The sequence below is a fragment of the Myotis brandtii genome, unplaced genomic scaffold (genome assembly GCF_000412655.1).
Source record: "Myotis brandtii unplaced genomic scaffold, ASM41265v1 scaffold568, whole genome shotgun sequence".
NCBI classification, from domain to species: Eukaryota; Metazoa; Chordata; class Mammalia; order Chiroptera; family Vespertilionidae; genus Myotis; species Myotis brandtii.
The window spans coordinates 514,002-527,527 of NW_005370122.1; the positions used below are offsets into that span (position 1 = coordinate 514,002).

The 13,526-nt window shown below is 41.3% G+C and overlaps 1 protein-coding gene across 1 annotated transcript in view; it reads left to right on the forward strand.

The window, feature by feature from the left end:
• Positions 1-13,526, forward strand: part of CFAP47 (cilia and flagella associated protein 47) — a 429,694-nt gene that overhangs the window by 50,746 nt on the left and 365,422 nt on the right. The window contains 5 exon segments of the mRNA XM_014549721.1: positions 1,162-1,351; positions 2,411-2,624; positions 6,896-7,056; positions 7,716-7,897; positions 7,999-8,095. Coding sequence (XP_014405207.1) covers positions 1,162-1,351; positions 2,411-2,624; positions 6,896-7,056; positions 7,716-7,897; positions 7,999-8,095 — 844 coding nt within the window.

Sequence of the window (13,526 nt, forward strand, 5' to 3'; positions counted from 1 at the left end):
TCCTTCCTTCCTTCCTTCCTTCCTTCCTTCCTTCCTTCCTTCCTTCCTTCCTTTTTTCCTTCTGTCTGTCTGTCCCTTTCTTGTGTTTGTTTAGCCTCTTATTAGCTTTAAATGGTAATGCTACTCAGGTTGCTGTGATGTTCAGCAGTTACTGCTCATTTTTTTGGAGGGGACCAAAACTTTGGGGAGAGAGTTGTTCACACAGAGTGAGTGCTGAGTCAGGTCAGTTAAAGGCGTGCCCTCATAATAGACTTTTCAGCCAGCTTCCAGATAGGACAGATAGGGGCAGTTCTCTGGGCATGGGTTTTTTGAGAACTCCAGAACTATTTTTCCCCTTAGTGGCTGCTAGGCTGGTGGTTTTTTACAGCTGCCACAGTTGGAAGGCTGTTTTTTTCCGAGGAAAGCACAGAACTGGGAATAGGGGAATGGGATTACAGGAAGTAAAAATGCCACAAAACCTTTTATTCTTTCAGATATTCAGCCATTTCGTTCTTAAATAAGTACTCATTGGTTTTTTGCAAGCTTTTAGGTAATTTTCAAATAACTGAGAACTTGATTTTGACATTTATTCCAGTGGTCTTTTTCTGTTTGTAGAGGAGTAGAATTTTGGAGGTCCTTAATCTGCCATTCTAGAAATGCTTAAGTACCATTGTTCTTAATTTTTTCTTAAATAATTTTCTAATAATATGTATTACAAAGATTTCTCAATACTGCATATATTTCTAAATAACTCAAATATCTCCATGATGAACTAGCTCTCGAAATTTTATAAACTGTTTTTTTGGATTTGTTTTTTTTTTCTAATAGTACAGTATTATTTTCTTAATCCATTTGGGCTGCTATAACAAAATATCTTAGACTGTGTAGTCTATTTCTCACAGTTCTGGAGGCTGAAAGTCCTAGATCAGCCAATATGGTCAGGTGAGGGCCCTTTTCCTGGTTGCAGCCCATGTATTCTCACATGGTGGAAGGGACTAGGGAACTCTATGGGGCCTCTTTTTTATAAGAGCACTAATTCCGCTCAGGAGGGCTCTGTTCTCATGACCTAATCATGTCATCTTCTAATTCTATCACATTGGGCATTAGGATTAAACATGAGTTTTGGGGGTTCACAAACATTTAGCCTATAACAACTGGTTACTTTTCTTTTTTCTTTTTTAGGAAGTGACATGTTCATTCATGCCACATCAAGTTGGAGCCTTTACAGTGAAGCAGTACATAGACTTTATTGGCCCAGTGGCAGATAAAAATTTTCAATCTTTATTGCTGAGACCTTTTTATCACATACATTTAGTTTTCAAGGGTGCCTGCAAAATTTCCAACAAGAAAGTTGTGTTTCAAATTAATCCTGGTAAGCTATCATGGATCCTTACCTTTTTTTTTTTAATAGGTTAATATAAGATTATCTTAATATGCTAATTGTTCAGGTCTATATGTCAAATGTGGTCTGATCTAGTGGTTCTTACCTTTGAATGCCTCAAAATCACCAGAAGGTCTGGTAAAGGAGATACTGCTGGCCTATATCCCAGCATTGATTATTAAGTAGGTCATCGTTGGAGCCCAAAGATTGGCATTTCTAGCATGTTGCCAGTAGATGCTGATATTGCCATTTTGAGTGTCACACTTTTGAATATACTGGTTTAATGATCTATGAAATTTGTTGAATATTTTAATGGTTTTTCTATTTTATTCTTCTACTTTTGGTATGAGTGTATAATATAAATTGGTTTTGACCATTTCATGGATATTATTGTTGTTTTATCTAATCCTCAGTTATCTTTTATACATTGTACCATAGGAAATTGCTGATATTTAACCTGTACAAATTTGTTTCATGTGGGCCACACAATCCTTCAGTTACCATGTTTATTTTTTATGCATTCATCATTTTACTACAGTGTTTTGTTTAGGTCCATTTATTAAATGAATAATTTGTACTTTCTGAGTACAGTAGGTCCTCGGGTTACGGTGGTGGAGATCCGTTCCTACGGCGCGACGTAAATGCGATTTTCGCTGTAAGTCAGAACCCACCTACATAAGCACCTACGCCACTCACATGGAACACTACACAGCAGTAATGAAGTGAAACAGTAAAAAAAATTTAAAAGAAAGATAACAATTCCTGACCTTTACTTGTGGTAAATAAATAATAAAAAACATAAAGCACATGTGTACATACGTTGAAATGACGGAACTTTTTTTTTAATAAATAAATTGGAGATGGTGACATAACCACAAAACAACGTATTTTGAGTCCAACGTAACCCGAGGACTGCCTGTATGTTTGTTTATTTAGGGATATAGCTTTAGTTTATAACCAATGGTCTAGTAGTGTATTAACTAACTCATGGATGTCTTTTGGAAAACTGAAATAAAATATATTTAAATTTAATGTCCATTTCTATGAAAGGCATATCCCCTATCGCCACTAATCCTACGGGCCAGTTTGTGGTCAAAGATTTGACAAAATACAAGGAATGTGCTCCTGTTGCAATGCTTCAATCAGCCTTGACAACCATTCACAATCATAAGTCAAGTAAAGAGTCAGTGCAGGATGCGCTGATAGCCTTTCCCAATGACCGAACTGCAAGTATCAGGCCTGGAGACCAGGAAAAACATTTCAGGTAACATGCTATATTAAAAGCCTGAAATTTTGAAAGAGTCAATGACCAACAGGATATGCAGAAGTTTTACCATATACCGCTGTAATAAATTAATAATGGTAATCATAATAATGATGGTGTTGATGATGATAGTAATGAAATTTATCTTTTTTTTCCATTAGAGATGGTTGTTGAACGCTACTGTATTTGCTTTATCTAACCTTTTATCACCTCTACTCTGTACTTGCCAGGAAGTGAAAGGTTTGCCAGATTATTCTTAAAATATGCTGTTGACAGTTATAGAATAACTAGTGCTCCAGTGCACGGATTCGTGCACATTGAAAGGAAATTAATTAGAAGGTGGCTGGGAGGGTGGGACTGGGTGAGACAGGCCAGACACACCCTGGAGCCAACCTCCTGGGGTCTCTTCCTGACTGGCCGCGCCTGGGGCAGCACTGCGGCTTGAAGGGTGTCTGCAGAGTGAGTGGGGTCCCTCTGGCAGGTGGGGTCCCTCGGCATGGCCTGCAGGGATTGGGCTGAAACCAGCTCTCTGATATCCCTGGAGGGGTCCCGGATTGCAAGAGGGTGGTTCTCGGGTGACGCACCCCAGAATAGGGCCCCCTTGTCTCTGGTTCCGGGGTGCATCACCCGAGAACCGCTGCTGCCAAGTCACCACAGCTCGGCAGGTCCTGCATTGAGCGTCTGCCCCCTGTTGGTCACTGCACATCATAGCTACCGGTCAGAGAGTCTGCTCCCTGGTGGTCATTGTGCATCATAGCTACCAGTTGGACTGTTGGATGGTCACTTAGCCTTTTATATATATAGGTAATAGAAATAATCACCTTTGGAACTGTATGAAGGCCTCAAAGTCATTAACTTTGTCCAAAAGCTTGAATTTAAGATTAAAAAAACATTTAAAATTGTGAAAAACCAGTTATCCTCATTGTTAGTGGCAGCTTCATCATCACCATCATCAATCATCCTCATCCTCATCCTCATGATCACTATCATCATCATCTTTGTTCCATCCCCTCAAAGTCAGGTTTCCAATAACATTTTCCAAATTGAGCTAAAACTTCCCTAATTAGGATCATAAGTGATGTTAAACCTCAATTTAAATTTATCTAAACCTCAAATAAATTACTTCCTTACCAATACTTAGAAGAAACTCAGGCATCCTGACATCTTTATCTGGGCCATTAGATTAAGAATGGTTTTTTATACATTTGACACTGAAATGGGTTTCTTTTCTGCCTGCTTATATGCTACTACTAGACTATCTAAACTTGTTAACATTTTATTTCTGTCTAAATTATTATTAAGCAGATGATCTATAAATACCACAATTTTTTTTGAAGAAGGCTAAGTATTTCCTATTTATTCCATGATCATAATTATTATTTTCAATTCACTGTTTTCCATACTAATAGAAATGCAAAATTTTGTCCAGTTATTTTCTGGCTAGCAATTAGTAACTAAGTAATGAAAATTTTTAGTATATTAAATCGTTGTTAATTATTATTCCTGTTTTATTTTAGTGCACTTTTACTTTTTCAAATTTTTAGAAGAAAATAAGATAGAAATTTTTGTCTAGTTTTTGTTTACTGCAGTATGTCCTGTGCTTAGAATAGTGTCAGGCATATAGTGAGCACTCAGTAAATATTTTTTAATAAATAAATCAGTTAAAATGTTTTATTTACATTGTAATTTTTGTCCCCTGTAATTTACACATTAAAAAAAATCACCTACTCAAAGCTGCAGAGGTATATGTTGAAGTTAAGCTTTTAAGGAGCTGATAATCACTTAGATGTATTAATAGCCAGCTCTTTGTCACTTCAGGCATCTATATATATAAAATCCTAATATGCAAATGGACAGAATGGCAGAACGACCGGTGGAACTACCAGTCGCTGACGTGCAATGACCACCAGGGGGCAGACACTCAATGCAGGAGCTGCCCCCAGCCCGCAGGCCCCAACCGGTGGTGGCAGTGGTGGGGGGTGGGGCCAGCGAGTGGGTGGTACCAGGACAGCCAAGGCAGGTGCGAGCAGGGCCCCCCTCCTTCGATCTCCCCACAAGGTGTCCCACAGAGGGAAGTGACTGGTGGCAGTGGTGGGGGGTGGGGCTGGTGAGCAGGCAGCACCAGGTGAAGGCGGGTGCGAGCAGGGTCCCAATCACCCTGCCGGTCGCCCCACAGATCAGCCCTGATCGCTGGCCAGGCCTAGGGACCCTACCTGTGCACGAATTTCGTGCACTAGGCCTCTAGTTTCCTATAATAGTGTATCCCCAGTGAATAACTAGGGGCTACTGTACTCTTTTCCAAGTCCATCCTTCTTATTACAGACAGGAACTTCACAAATAGGAATTATTTCTAGGTTCTAAAGGTGGTTAAGGTTCACAGAGCTGAAAGGGAAATTTTAATATCAACTATCTTGAATAACAAAGCATTTGTTTCTCTCTTATTGCTTCACTCTCTTAATGACTTTAACTCAGAGTTAAAGCAGTCTGACTGTAAGTATTGAGGAATTGTTGAAAATAAGGAGAAATATTAGATTAAATTTCATTTGACTGTATGACTATAGTAGTTCCCCCATATGCCTGAAACCATGGATAGTACCAAGCTCTATATATGCTAGGGTTTGTCCTATACATGCATACCTATGATAAAAACACAGTAAGAAATTAACAACAATCTATCTATATAAAAAGCCAGCAACCAGAATGCTGTAATGACCGGAATGACCGGTTGTTATGATGCCCACTGCGGCCAGCAAACCAGCCCCATCTGGGGTGGGGCTGGCCAGCCAACCTCCCGTGGCCGCTCCTCCAGGCCAGCCTTTCTCCCAATTGGCCTCTCCCACCCCATCAAGGGCAGTGCAGCTGGCCAACCCCACTGCAGCCCCTCCCCTGGTGTGGCCCCGCCTCTGATTCCTCCCCCCCCCAATAAGGGATGGGGTTAGTTGACCAACCTCCTGCAGCCCCTCCCCCCAGCTGGCCCCACCCCATTTGCCCCTCTTACCCCAGTAGGGGGTGGGGCCGGCTAGTCAACCTCCTGCAACCCTTCCCCCACCTGGCCTCACCCCAGATCGGTCCCCCACCCCAATTAGGGGCGGGGCCAGCCAGTCAACCACCCACAGCCCCTTCCCCCAGCTGCTGGCCCCCGATTGGCTCCCCACACCGCATTCTGGGGCGGGGCCTGCCGGCCCACCACCCACAGCCCCTTCCCCTGGCCGGCCCCACCCCGATCAGCCCCCACCACCCTGATTGGCCTGCGTCCCCTTCCCCCAGCCAGTTCTGTCCCTGATGGGCCCCCCATCCCAACTAGGGGAGGAGCCCGCTGGCCAATCACCTGCTGCCCCTCCCCCCCAGTTCTGATTGGGCCCCGATCAGGGCCGGGCTGGCCAGACCCCACCCGTGCACAAATTCGTGCATTGGGCCTCTAGTAACTAATAATAAAATAGAGCAATGATAACAATATACTGTAATAAAACCTGTGTGAATGTGCTCCCTTGTGTTTTCTCCCTCTCTCATAACTGATATGATAACCAAGAAGGTTACAGTGTGACAGGTGGGGATCATATGCAGCATATGCAGCATGGATACACTGGATAAAGGGGTAATTCACTTCCAGGGTGTGATGGAGTGGGAAGGCTCCAGGTTTCATTGCGCTACGCAGAAGAGCCTGACATTTAAAACCTATGAATTGTCTATTTCTGGAATTTTCCATTTAATATTTTTGGACCATGGTTAACTGAAACTGTGGAAAGTGAAACCATGGATAAGGTTAGCCTTCTGTAATGGGTTCATACTTAATGAGTTAATTATTGAGGATGAGAATCTGCTTAATAAAATTTGCTGAGAATTGAGGTAGATCAAGGCCGGAAGATATGAATAATTGTACTTTTTGTTTTTTTGTGTGCAAAATATGTGGTGGGTAAAAAGGAAAAGCATGAGCCCAGTTAGTAAATATGAAATGTAACATTAATCAGATTCAGATCTGGTCCTATCTGTAATCTAGAATTCTCCAAATTGTTTACTTGACTAATTCCCCAAGAGTGGGTTCAGGGTAGCGGCCATTGAATTTTTTATGATTTGGTTAAGAAGGAAACTATAAATGTTATCATACTTCTCTGTGTAAAAATGTCTTGATATATAATAGGATATGAGGTAAAGGACTAGAGTCTGACCTATTCACCATTTTATGCCTAATCCATGGTATAGGTGCCACTCAATAAATACTGATCAAATAAATGCTTATATGAAAATATTAACATGACTTGCTCATATTGTAGGACGATTTTCACAAAGGTTCCAAGGCATAACTATGTGGATACTGAGTTTACATATACTGATTCTGAAGTACTAAAGAAGAAAGCACATGAAGACTATTATAAAAACTACATTGACTCTTTAAGGAAGGCACGCCTGCAGAAAAAAGCAGGGAAGAGGTAAAGTTCACTTCCCTAAGCAATATGAGACCCAGATTGTGATGCCTATAGACCCAGATTTTTTTTCTTTACTCCTTAGTTTCTCTTTAGTGATTCAGATGACTTTTTCATATATGAAAATAGTAAAACCTTGAACTACTTTAATTGCAATGACTTACTTTCTCACCTTTGATTTGGGAATATCTGGTATGCGTTTTCCCAGCAGCAGATCCTAAGACAAGGATGCCAGCACATGAGCTTTTCAGAGAGTGTTCTTTTAGGAGAAATGTGTACAGTGTGAGAGAGGCAGGCTAGGGCAAGGGAGGGAACTGAAGAATGGTGTGTTTCAAATAAAGTTTAAACTCAGCCTGGTGCCTAGGGTCTGTTGAACATAAATTAGAAAACATAGTTGTTCCTGCCTTAAGCCAAAGCGGCTTGCTTTTGTGCTCCATATCAATCGATGACTGTGAGCTATTCCTGGGTGTGGTGGGGTGAGCATAACTTCTTTGGGGAGGTGTTTGAGAGTGGGGTCTCCTCAGCAGAGGGCATTTTTATGCAGATTAATACACCAGTCTGCTTCAGTGGGGCAGCAATAACCTGCAATAGGAGGAAAATTTGAGTTTATAGATGTAGTTTCCAAAAGACTTGGCCTCAATTTGTCATTATTATGATTTCAGCAAGGAAGATGTGTATGCATATGACGATCTAGACATAGGATTATATCCAGCTTCAGGTCTGAAGTCACCCACACTCTTAAAATCGGATTTGGAAGTAGTGGTCCCACCTTTAATACAAAGTGTCAAACCTTACCAAATGCTATGTACCAGGAATATAGAAACCAAGGAAGCAAAGGCTCTAGAAAGAAAGGCATGTGCAATTATTTTACTTTTGATTATGCCATAAGAATTCTTAAATTACTTTTTGCTAATATTGAACAATTAATTTTGGAATAATTTGATTTTTCACAGGTTATCAGAGCACTTAAATCGACCCCATCCACACTTTCTGAAAAACGTGATTGCAAATTAATTTTGACACCAAAGCAAATTCATCAAGTAATCGTTGGTAAGAATTTATAAATACCTACTGTTTTTGTTTAACAGATGTATTCAAGTACAATTAATATTCCATAAAATTTACCAGTTTAAAGTATGCAAGTCAATGAATTTTAGTAAATTTACAGGGTTATGCAGTCATCATCACAACTCAATTTTAAAATGCTGCCGTCACCCTCACAACCATAGCTAGTTACTCCCTATTCCCAGTCCTATCCCCAGACAACCACTGATCAACTTTCTATCTCTAGTTTTGCCTGTTCTAAATATTTTGTATAAAATGAATAATACAATGTGTTCTATTTTATATTGTTTCTTTTACTTAGCTAATGTTTTTAAGTTTCATCCACGTGGTAGTAGGTTATACATTTTTTTTTTAATCCTCACCCGAGGATAGTTTTCCGTTGATTTTTTGAGAGAGTGGGAGAGGGAAAGACAGAAAGAAATAGCGATGTAAGAGAAACTCATCGATTGGTTGCCTCCTGCATGCACCCCAACCAAGGTCTGGGCTGGAGAGGAGTCTGCAACCGAGGTACATGCCCTTGACTAGAATCGAACCCAGGACCCTTCAATCTGCAGGCCAACGCTCTATCCACTGAGCCATACTGGCTAGAGCGTAGGTATACATTTTTTAAAAAATATCTAAATAGTATCTAATTTTGCCCTGGCTAGTTTGGCTCAGTGTTTGGAATGTTGGCCCTCAGACTGAAGGGTCCCGAGTTCTATTCTGGTCAAGGACACATACCTTGGTTGCAGGCTCAATCCCCAGCCCTGGTCAGGGATGTGTGGGAGGCAACCAGTCAATGTGCCTCTCTCACATCTATGTTTCTCTCTGTCTCTGCTCCTCCCTTCCACTCTATCTAAAAATCAATAAAAAATATCCTCAGGTGAGGATTAACAAATAATAAAAAAATTAATAGTATCTCATTTTATCAGAATACCACATTTTATTTATCCATTTACCATTTGATGGACATTGACCTGTTTCCAATTTGAGGCTATTGTGAATAATGCTGCTATAAACATTCACATACAATTATCACCCAAGGATATTTTTTCCATTGATTTTTGGAGAGTGGAAGGGAGGGAAAGAGAGGGGAGGAGAGAGAGAGAGAAAGGAAGAGAGAGCGAGAAAGACTAATGTGATAGAGACACATCTGTTGGTTGTTTCCTTCATGCCCTGACTGGGGCCAGGGATCAATCCTGCAACTCAGGTATGTGCCCTTGATCAGGAATTGAACCCGAAACCCTTGGGTCCACAGGCCAACACTCTGACCACTGAGACACACCGGCTGTTTTCATTTCTGTTGGTTAGATTCCTAGAAGTGGAATTACTGGGTTGTATGGTAAGTTTATGTCTAACTTAAAAAACTGCCAAAAAATTTTCTAAAATGAACTCACCAAATTACAGTCCCAACAATGTGTTTTGACAACATCTCTAGTCATGAGTTAGGAAACAAGTGACACCTCCTTCTTAACCTTGCAGAGATGTTACGCTGTGCCCTTCCCTAGATAATTTTCACCCAGGCTGTTAAAGCATGATTACAGTTAAAGAAATAATGACTATAGTGGTCTGAAGAGGGAATTCCCATTTCCTTCTCTGCAGGCCTAGGGTGGTCCTGAGATGCGGGCAGAGGATGATTAATTGGTATGGATGTACTGTCTCCCTCTAGGGAAAATACAGCACAAAAATCCCAAATACCAACTCTGATATTATCCAGATTAAAGGAGACATCAAAATATGTACAAGATCAGAGGCAAAGCAATGGAATGTGATTAAATATCATTTACTATGCTTCCATTTTGTGCCATGCATGTAGATAGGTACTGGGCATTATAGTCCCATGAGTTTACCTCTTACTATTGGGTGGTAAATGCTGTCTGTTTTCCACATTGGTGACTGACTTGTCAGATGATCAGATCTATACAAATGCAAAAGGAGCAAAGTTAGAGATTACAGTGTCCACTGCCTGTTCTACAACTCCTCCACCAACTTCTCTCCCTTCTTCACCTGCTGTCCTGGGCATTCTAATAATGGCCCTCTGGAGCAGGGCACCTGTCTGACTTTACAAGGTCAGCAACTCTGATGATGGGAATTTTAAATCGGTTGGAGGAAGCATGTATGGGGGAGGCAGTTTATGAAATTGGCAGGACGGTGTAGGGGAGGAAAACTTTTTCTTTTACATTTTTGAGTTCTTTAGCTGGTTTAGTAATTTAATTGACCTAAGACAGATTATTAGGAGAAAAATAAATTTAGTTTCATACATATGGGAGCACCATCCTAAATAATAAGGCTAATATGCAAATAGACCTAACGGTGGAGCAACTGAACAACCGGTTCCTATGACGTGTGTTGACCACCAGGGGGCACGTGCAGAACATGGTGGGCATTGGCCACAGCAGGATGGTGGAGCAGGTGAGTGGGGGCGCCAGATCAAGGTGAGGTGCTAGTCGCTATCATCAGGGCGAGCCTCTGGTGGTTACTGAAAATTCTTTGCTCTGGCACGCCACAGTCCTCCCCGGTGCTCATACCTGCTGCTGGCGCTGGCCCCGCTTGCACCTGCTGCTGGCCCCAATTGCTCAGTGCCATCAGTGGGTGCGAGAGGCGGCTGCTGGCCCCGATATCCCCTCAGGGCTTCTCCACCTCTCCCTGCTCCCTGCCGCCTCTCACACCCGCTGTCGGCAATGGCCCCGCTTGCACCCGCTGCTGGTGCTGGAGCCACTGCTCGCACTCACTGCCAGCGCTGGCCCTGCTCACACCCGCAGCCTGTGCCGCAGCTGCGGCTTGCACCCGCTGCTGGCGCCCAGCACCAGTCCTGATCACTCGGCGCCATCAGCAGGTGTGAGTAGCCGGCCCCTATCGCCCCTGAGGGCTTCTCCACCTCCCCCTGTTCCTGAAGGGCGATCAGGGCAGCAGCTGCTGCTTGCACCTGCTGATGGCTCTGGCCCTGCTAGCACCTGCTGCTGGCGCCAGCCCAAATTGCTCCTCACCATCAGCAGGTGCAAGCGGGGCTGGTGCTGTCAGTGTGTGGGAGCGGCAGCGGGGCTGCCAGCAGACGGGGCCAGGGGCCATAGTGGGAGGGGCTGGGTGGGGGCATGGAGGATGGGCTGAGACCCGCCCCTGTGCCCACCGCAGTCTCACGGTCCACAGTTCCTTTCAAGGTGCACGAATTCATGCATTGGGCCACATATGAAACCCAAGGAAAAGTCAGACAGTTGGGGCTTATATGCTATCATGAGCTGAGGAATGGGTTAGGAGCCTGGAGCTTCAAAGGAGAGAAGGGTAATTCATAGGACCAGAAGAGCAGATGTTTGTCCTGCTACATAGACAGGTCATTCAGATAAAAGTTATCTCTGGTAATAGCTCTTTCTCTGAGCCAAGGCCCTCTGAGTTCTTTAGGTAGTCAAGAGAGGTAAAAGTTTCTCTTGAGTCTGCAGGGTCTTAATTGCCTTCAGCTCAAAATAATCCACATGCTAATGTGACATTTTGGGGTCAATTATTCTGTTTCTCTTCAAGGGTCACTCTCACTTTTATACCTTAAAGGTTGCTTTTCCAGCCTACGCACAGAACAGGGTGTGGTACTCACAGAAGACATTTTAGTTAAAGAAAATTTTGCTCTATAGTTACCATATTTTTAAAAATTGAAATGGCTGTCAAGAGATACAATAGAGGATTTGGAGATTAATTGAGTCAATTAGTTAAAACTATTATAGAAGTCTGGGTTACATTGGAAGTTGCGTGAGGTATTGTTTGTTTCATTAGCATATGTCCAGTCATTTTGGTTTTAAGCTACCATTTATTTATTTTTTAAGCTACCATTTATTGATGCATTATAAGCCAATCATTGTGTTGAATAACTTACAAACAGGATCTTATTAGACCTTTAAATAACATAAATAACTTATGAGGTAAATTATTTTATTTCCATTTTAGAGGTGAGTAAAGCAAAGCCCAGAGGTGAAACAGTTTGATCAAATTGCTCAAATATTGAGGGGAGGGAGAGGATTTGCCACATTTTCTGTCTTGATTTCTCTTCTCATTTTTTTATCCTCTCCCGAGGATATGTTTTATTGATTTTAGAGAGAGAGGAAAGGAGGAAGGGAGGGGAGAGAGAGAGAGAGAGAGAGAGAGAGAGAAACATTGATTGGTTGCCTCCCGTACACGCCCCAACCAGGGATTGAACCTGCAATCTATGTATGAGTCCTGACTGGGAATCAAACCTGCAACCTTTCTCTGTATGGGACAGAGCTCCAAACAGTTGAGCCACCCAGTCAGGCAGGGCTCATTCCTTTTCACAATCCATGTTTTTCTCTACAGTATATTTCTCAGCTTTTTTTTTTTTTTACCAACTTCCTTTTCTCTACCTCGTAGTATGTTAAATCATAATAGAATTTTGCATTTGTTTTCATAAAATATATGTCTGCATTTTTGCTTTGTTTGATTTTTTTTCTGTCTGTTTTGCCATTAGAGTAATATTGGCCTCCTAAACAGAGTTGGGAAAGTTAGGAAGTGTTCTTTCCTCTACTGCATTCTAAAAGAGATTGAGGAGCATTCTTTATATGTTAGACTTCTTCAGAGATACCATCTGAGTAAGATTTCATTTTCAGATGATGTGTAATTACAAATTCAATTTCTTCAATAGTTGTAGGACTATTCAGATAATCTATGCCATTTTAAGAGAGTTTTGGTAGTGTGTGTATTTTTTGTTGTTTTGTTGTAGAATAGATCTCCAACTAAGATTTCATGTTTATATGTATAGAGTTATTTGTAGCATTCACAAATTATCCTTTTAATGTTTGAGTCAGCAGCATCTGTAATGATAGAGAGCCTGTTACCTTCCTACTACTGGAAATGTGTGTCTTCCTTCTTATTTTTCTTTTTCAGTCTTGGTAGTCTAGGTTTATCAATTTTATTGTTCTTTTCAAAGAACCGGCATTTAGTTTCATTGATTTTTCTCTATAAGTTTTCTGTTTTTAATTTCAGTGACTTCTTCTCGATTATTTATCATTTCCTTCTGTTTGATTTGGATTTTTATTTGGGTTGTATTTCTTCTAGTTTCTTGAGGTGGAATCTTAAATTATTGATTTAGACCATTTTTTCCATGATATAGTGATTTAGTGCTATACATGTCTTACTAAGCAGTACTTTAGTTACATCCCACATATTCTTACATATTTTTAATTTCTTTCACTTCGTTATTACCTAATTTCCGTTGAAACATTAACTTTGGCTCATTGGTTATTTAGAAGTGTGTTATTTATATCCAAAGATTTTTCTGTTTTCTTTCTAGTACTATTTTCTAGTTTGATTCTATTTGGTCAGAGTACACACATGTATGGATTCAATTGTTTTAATTTTTGAAGATTTGTTAAGTTTGATCCTGGATGTGGTCTCTCTCATTGAGGTTCATGTGGCTTGAAAATAAGTTGTATCCTGCTGA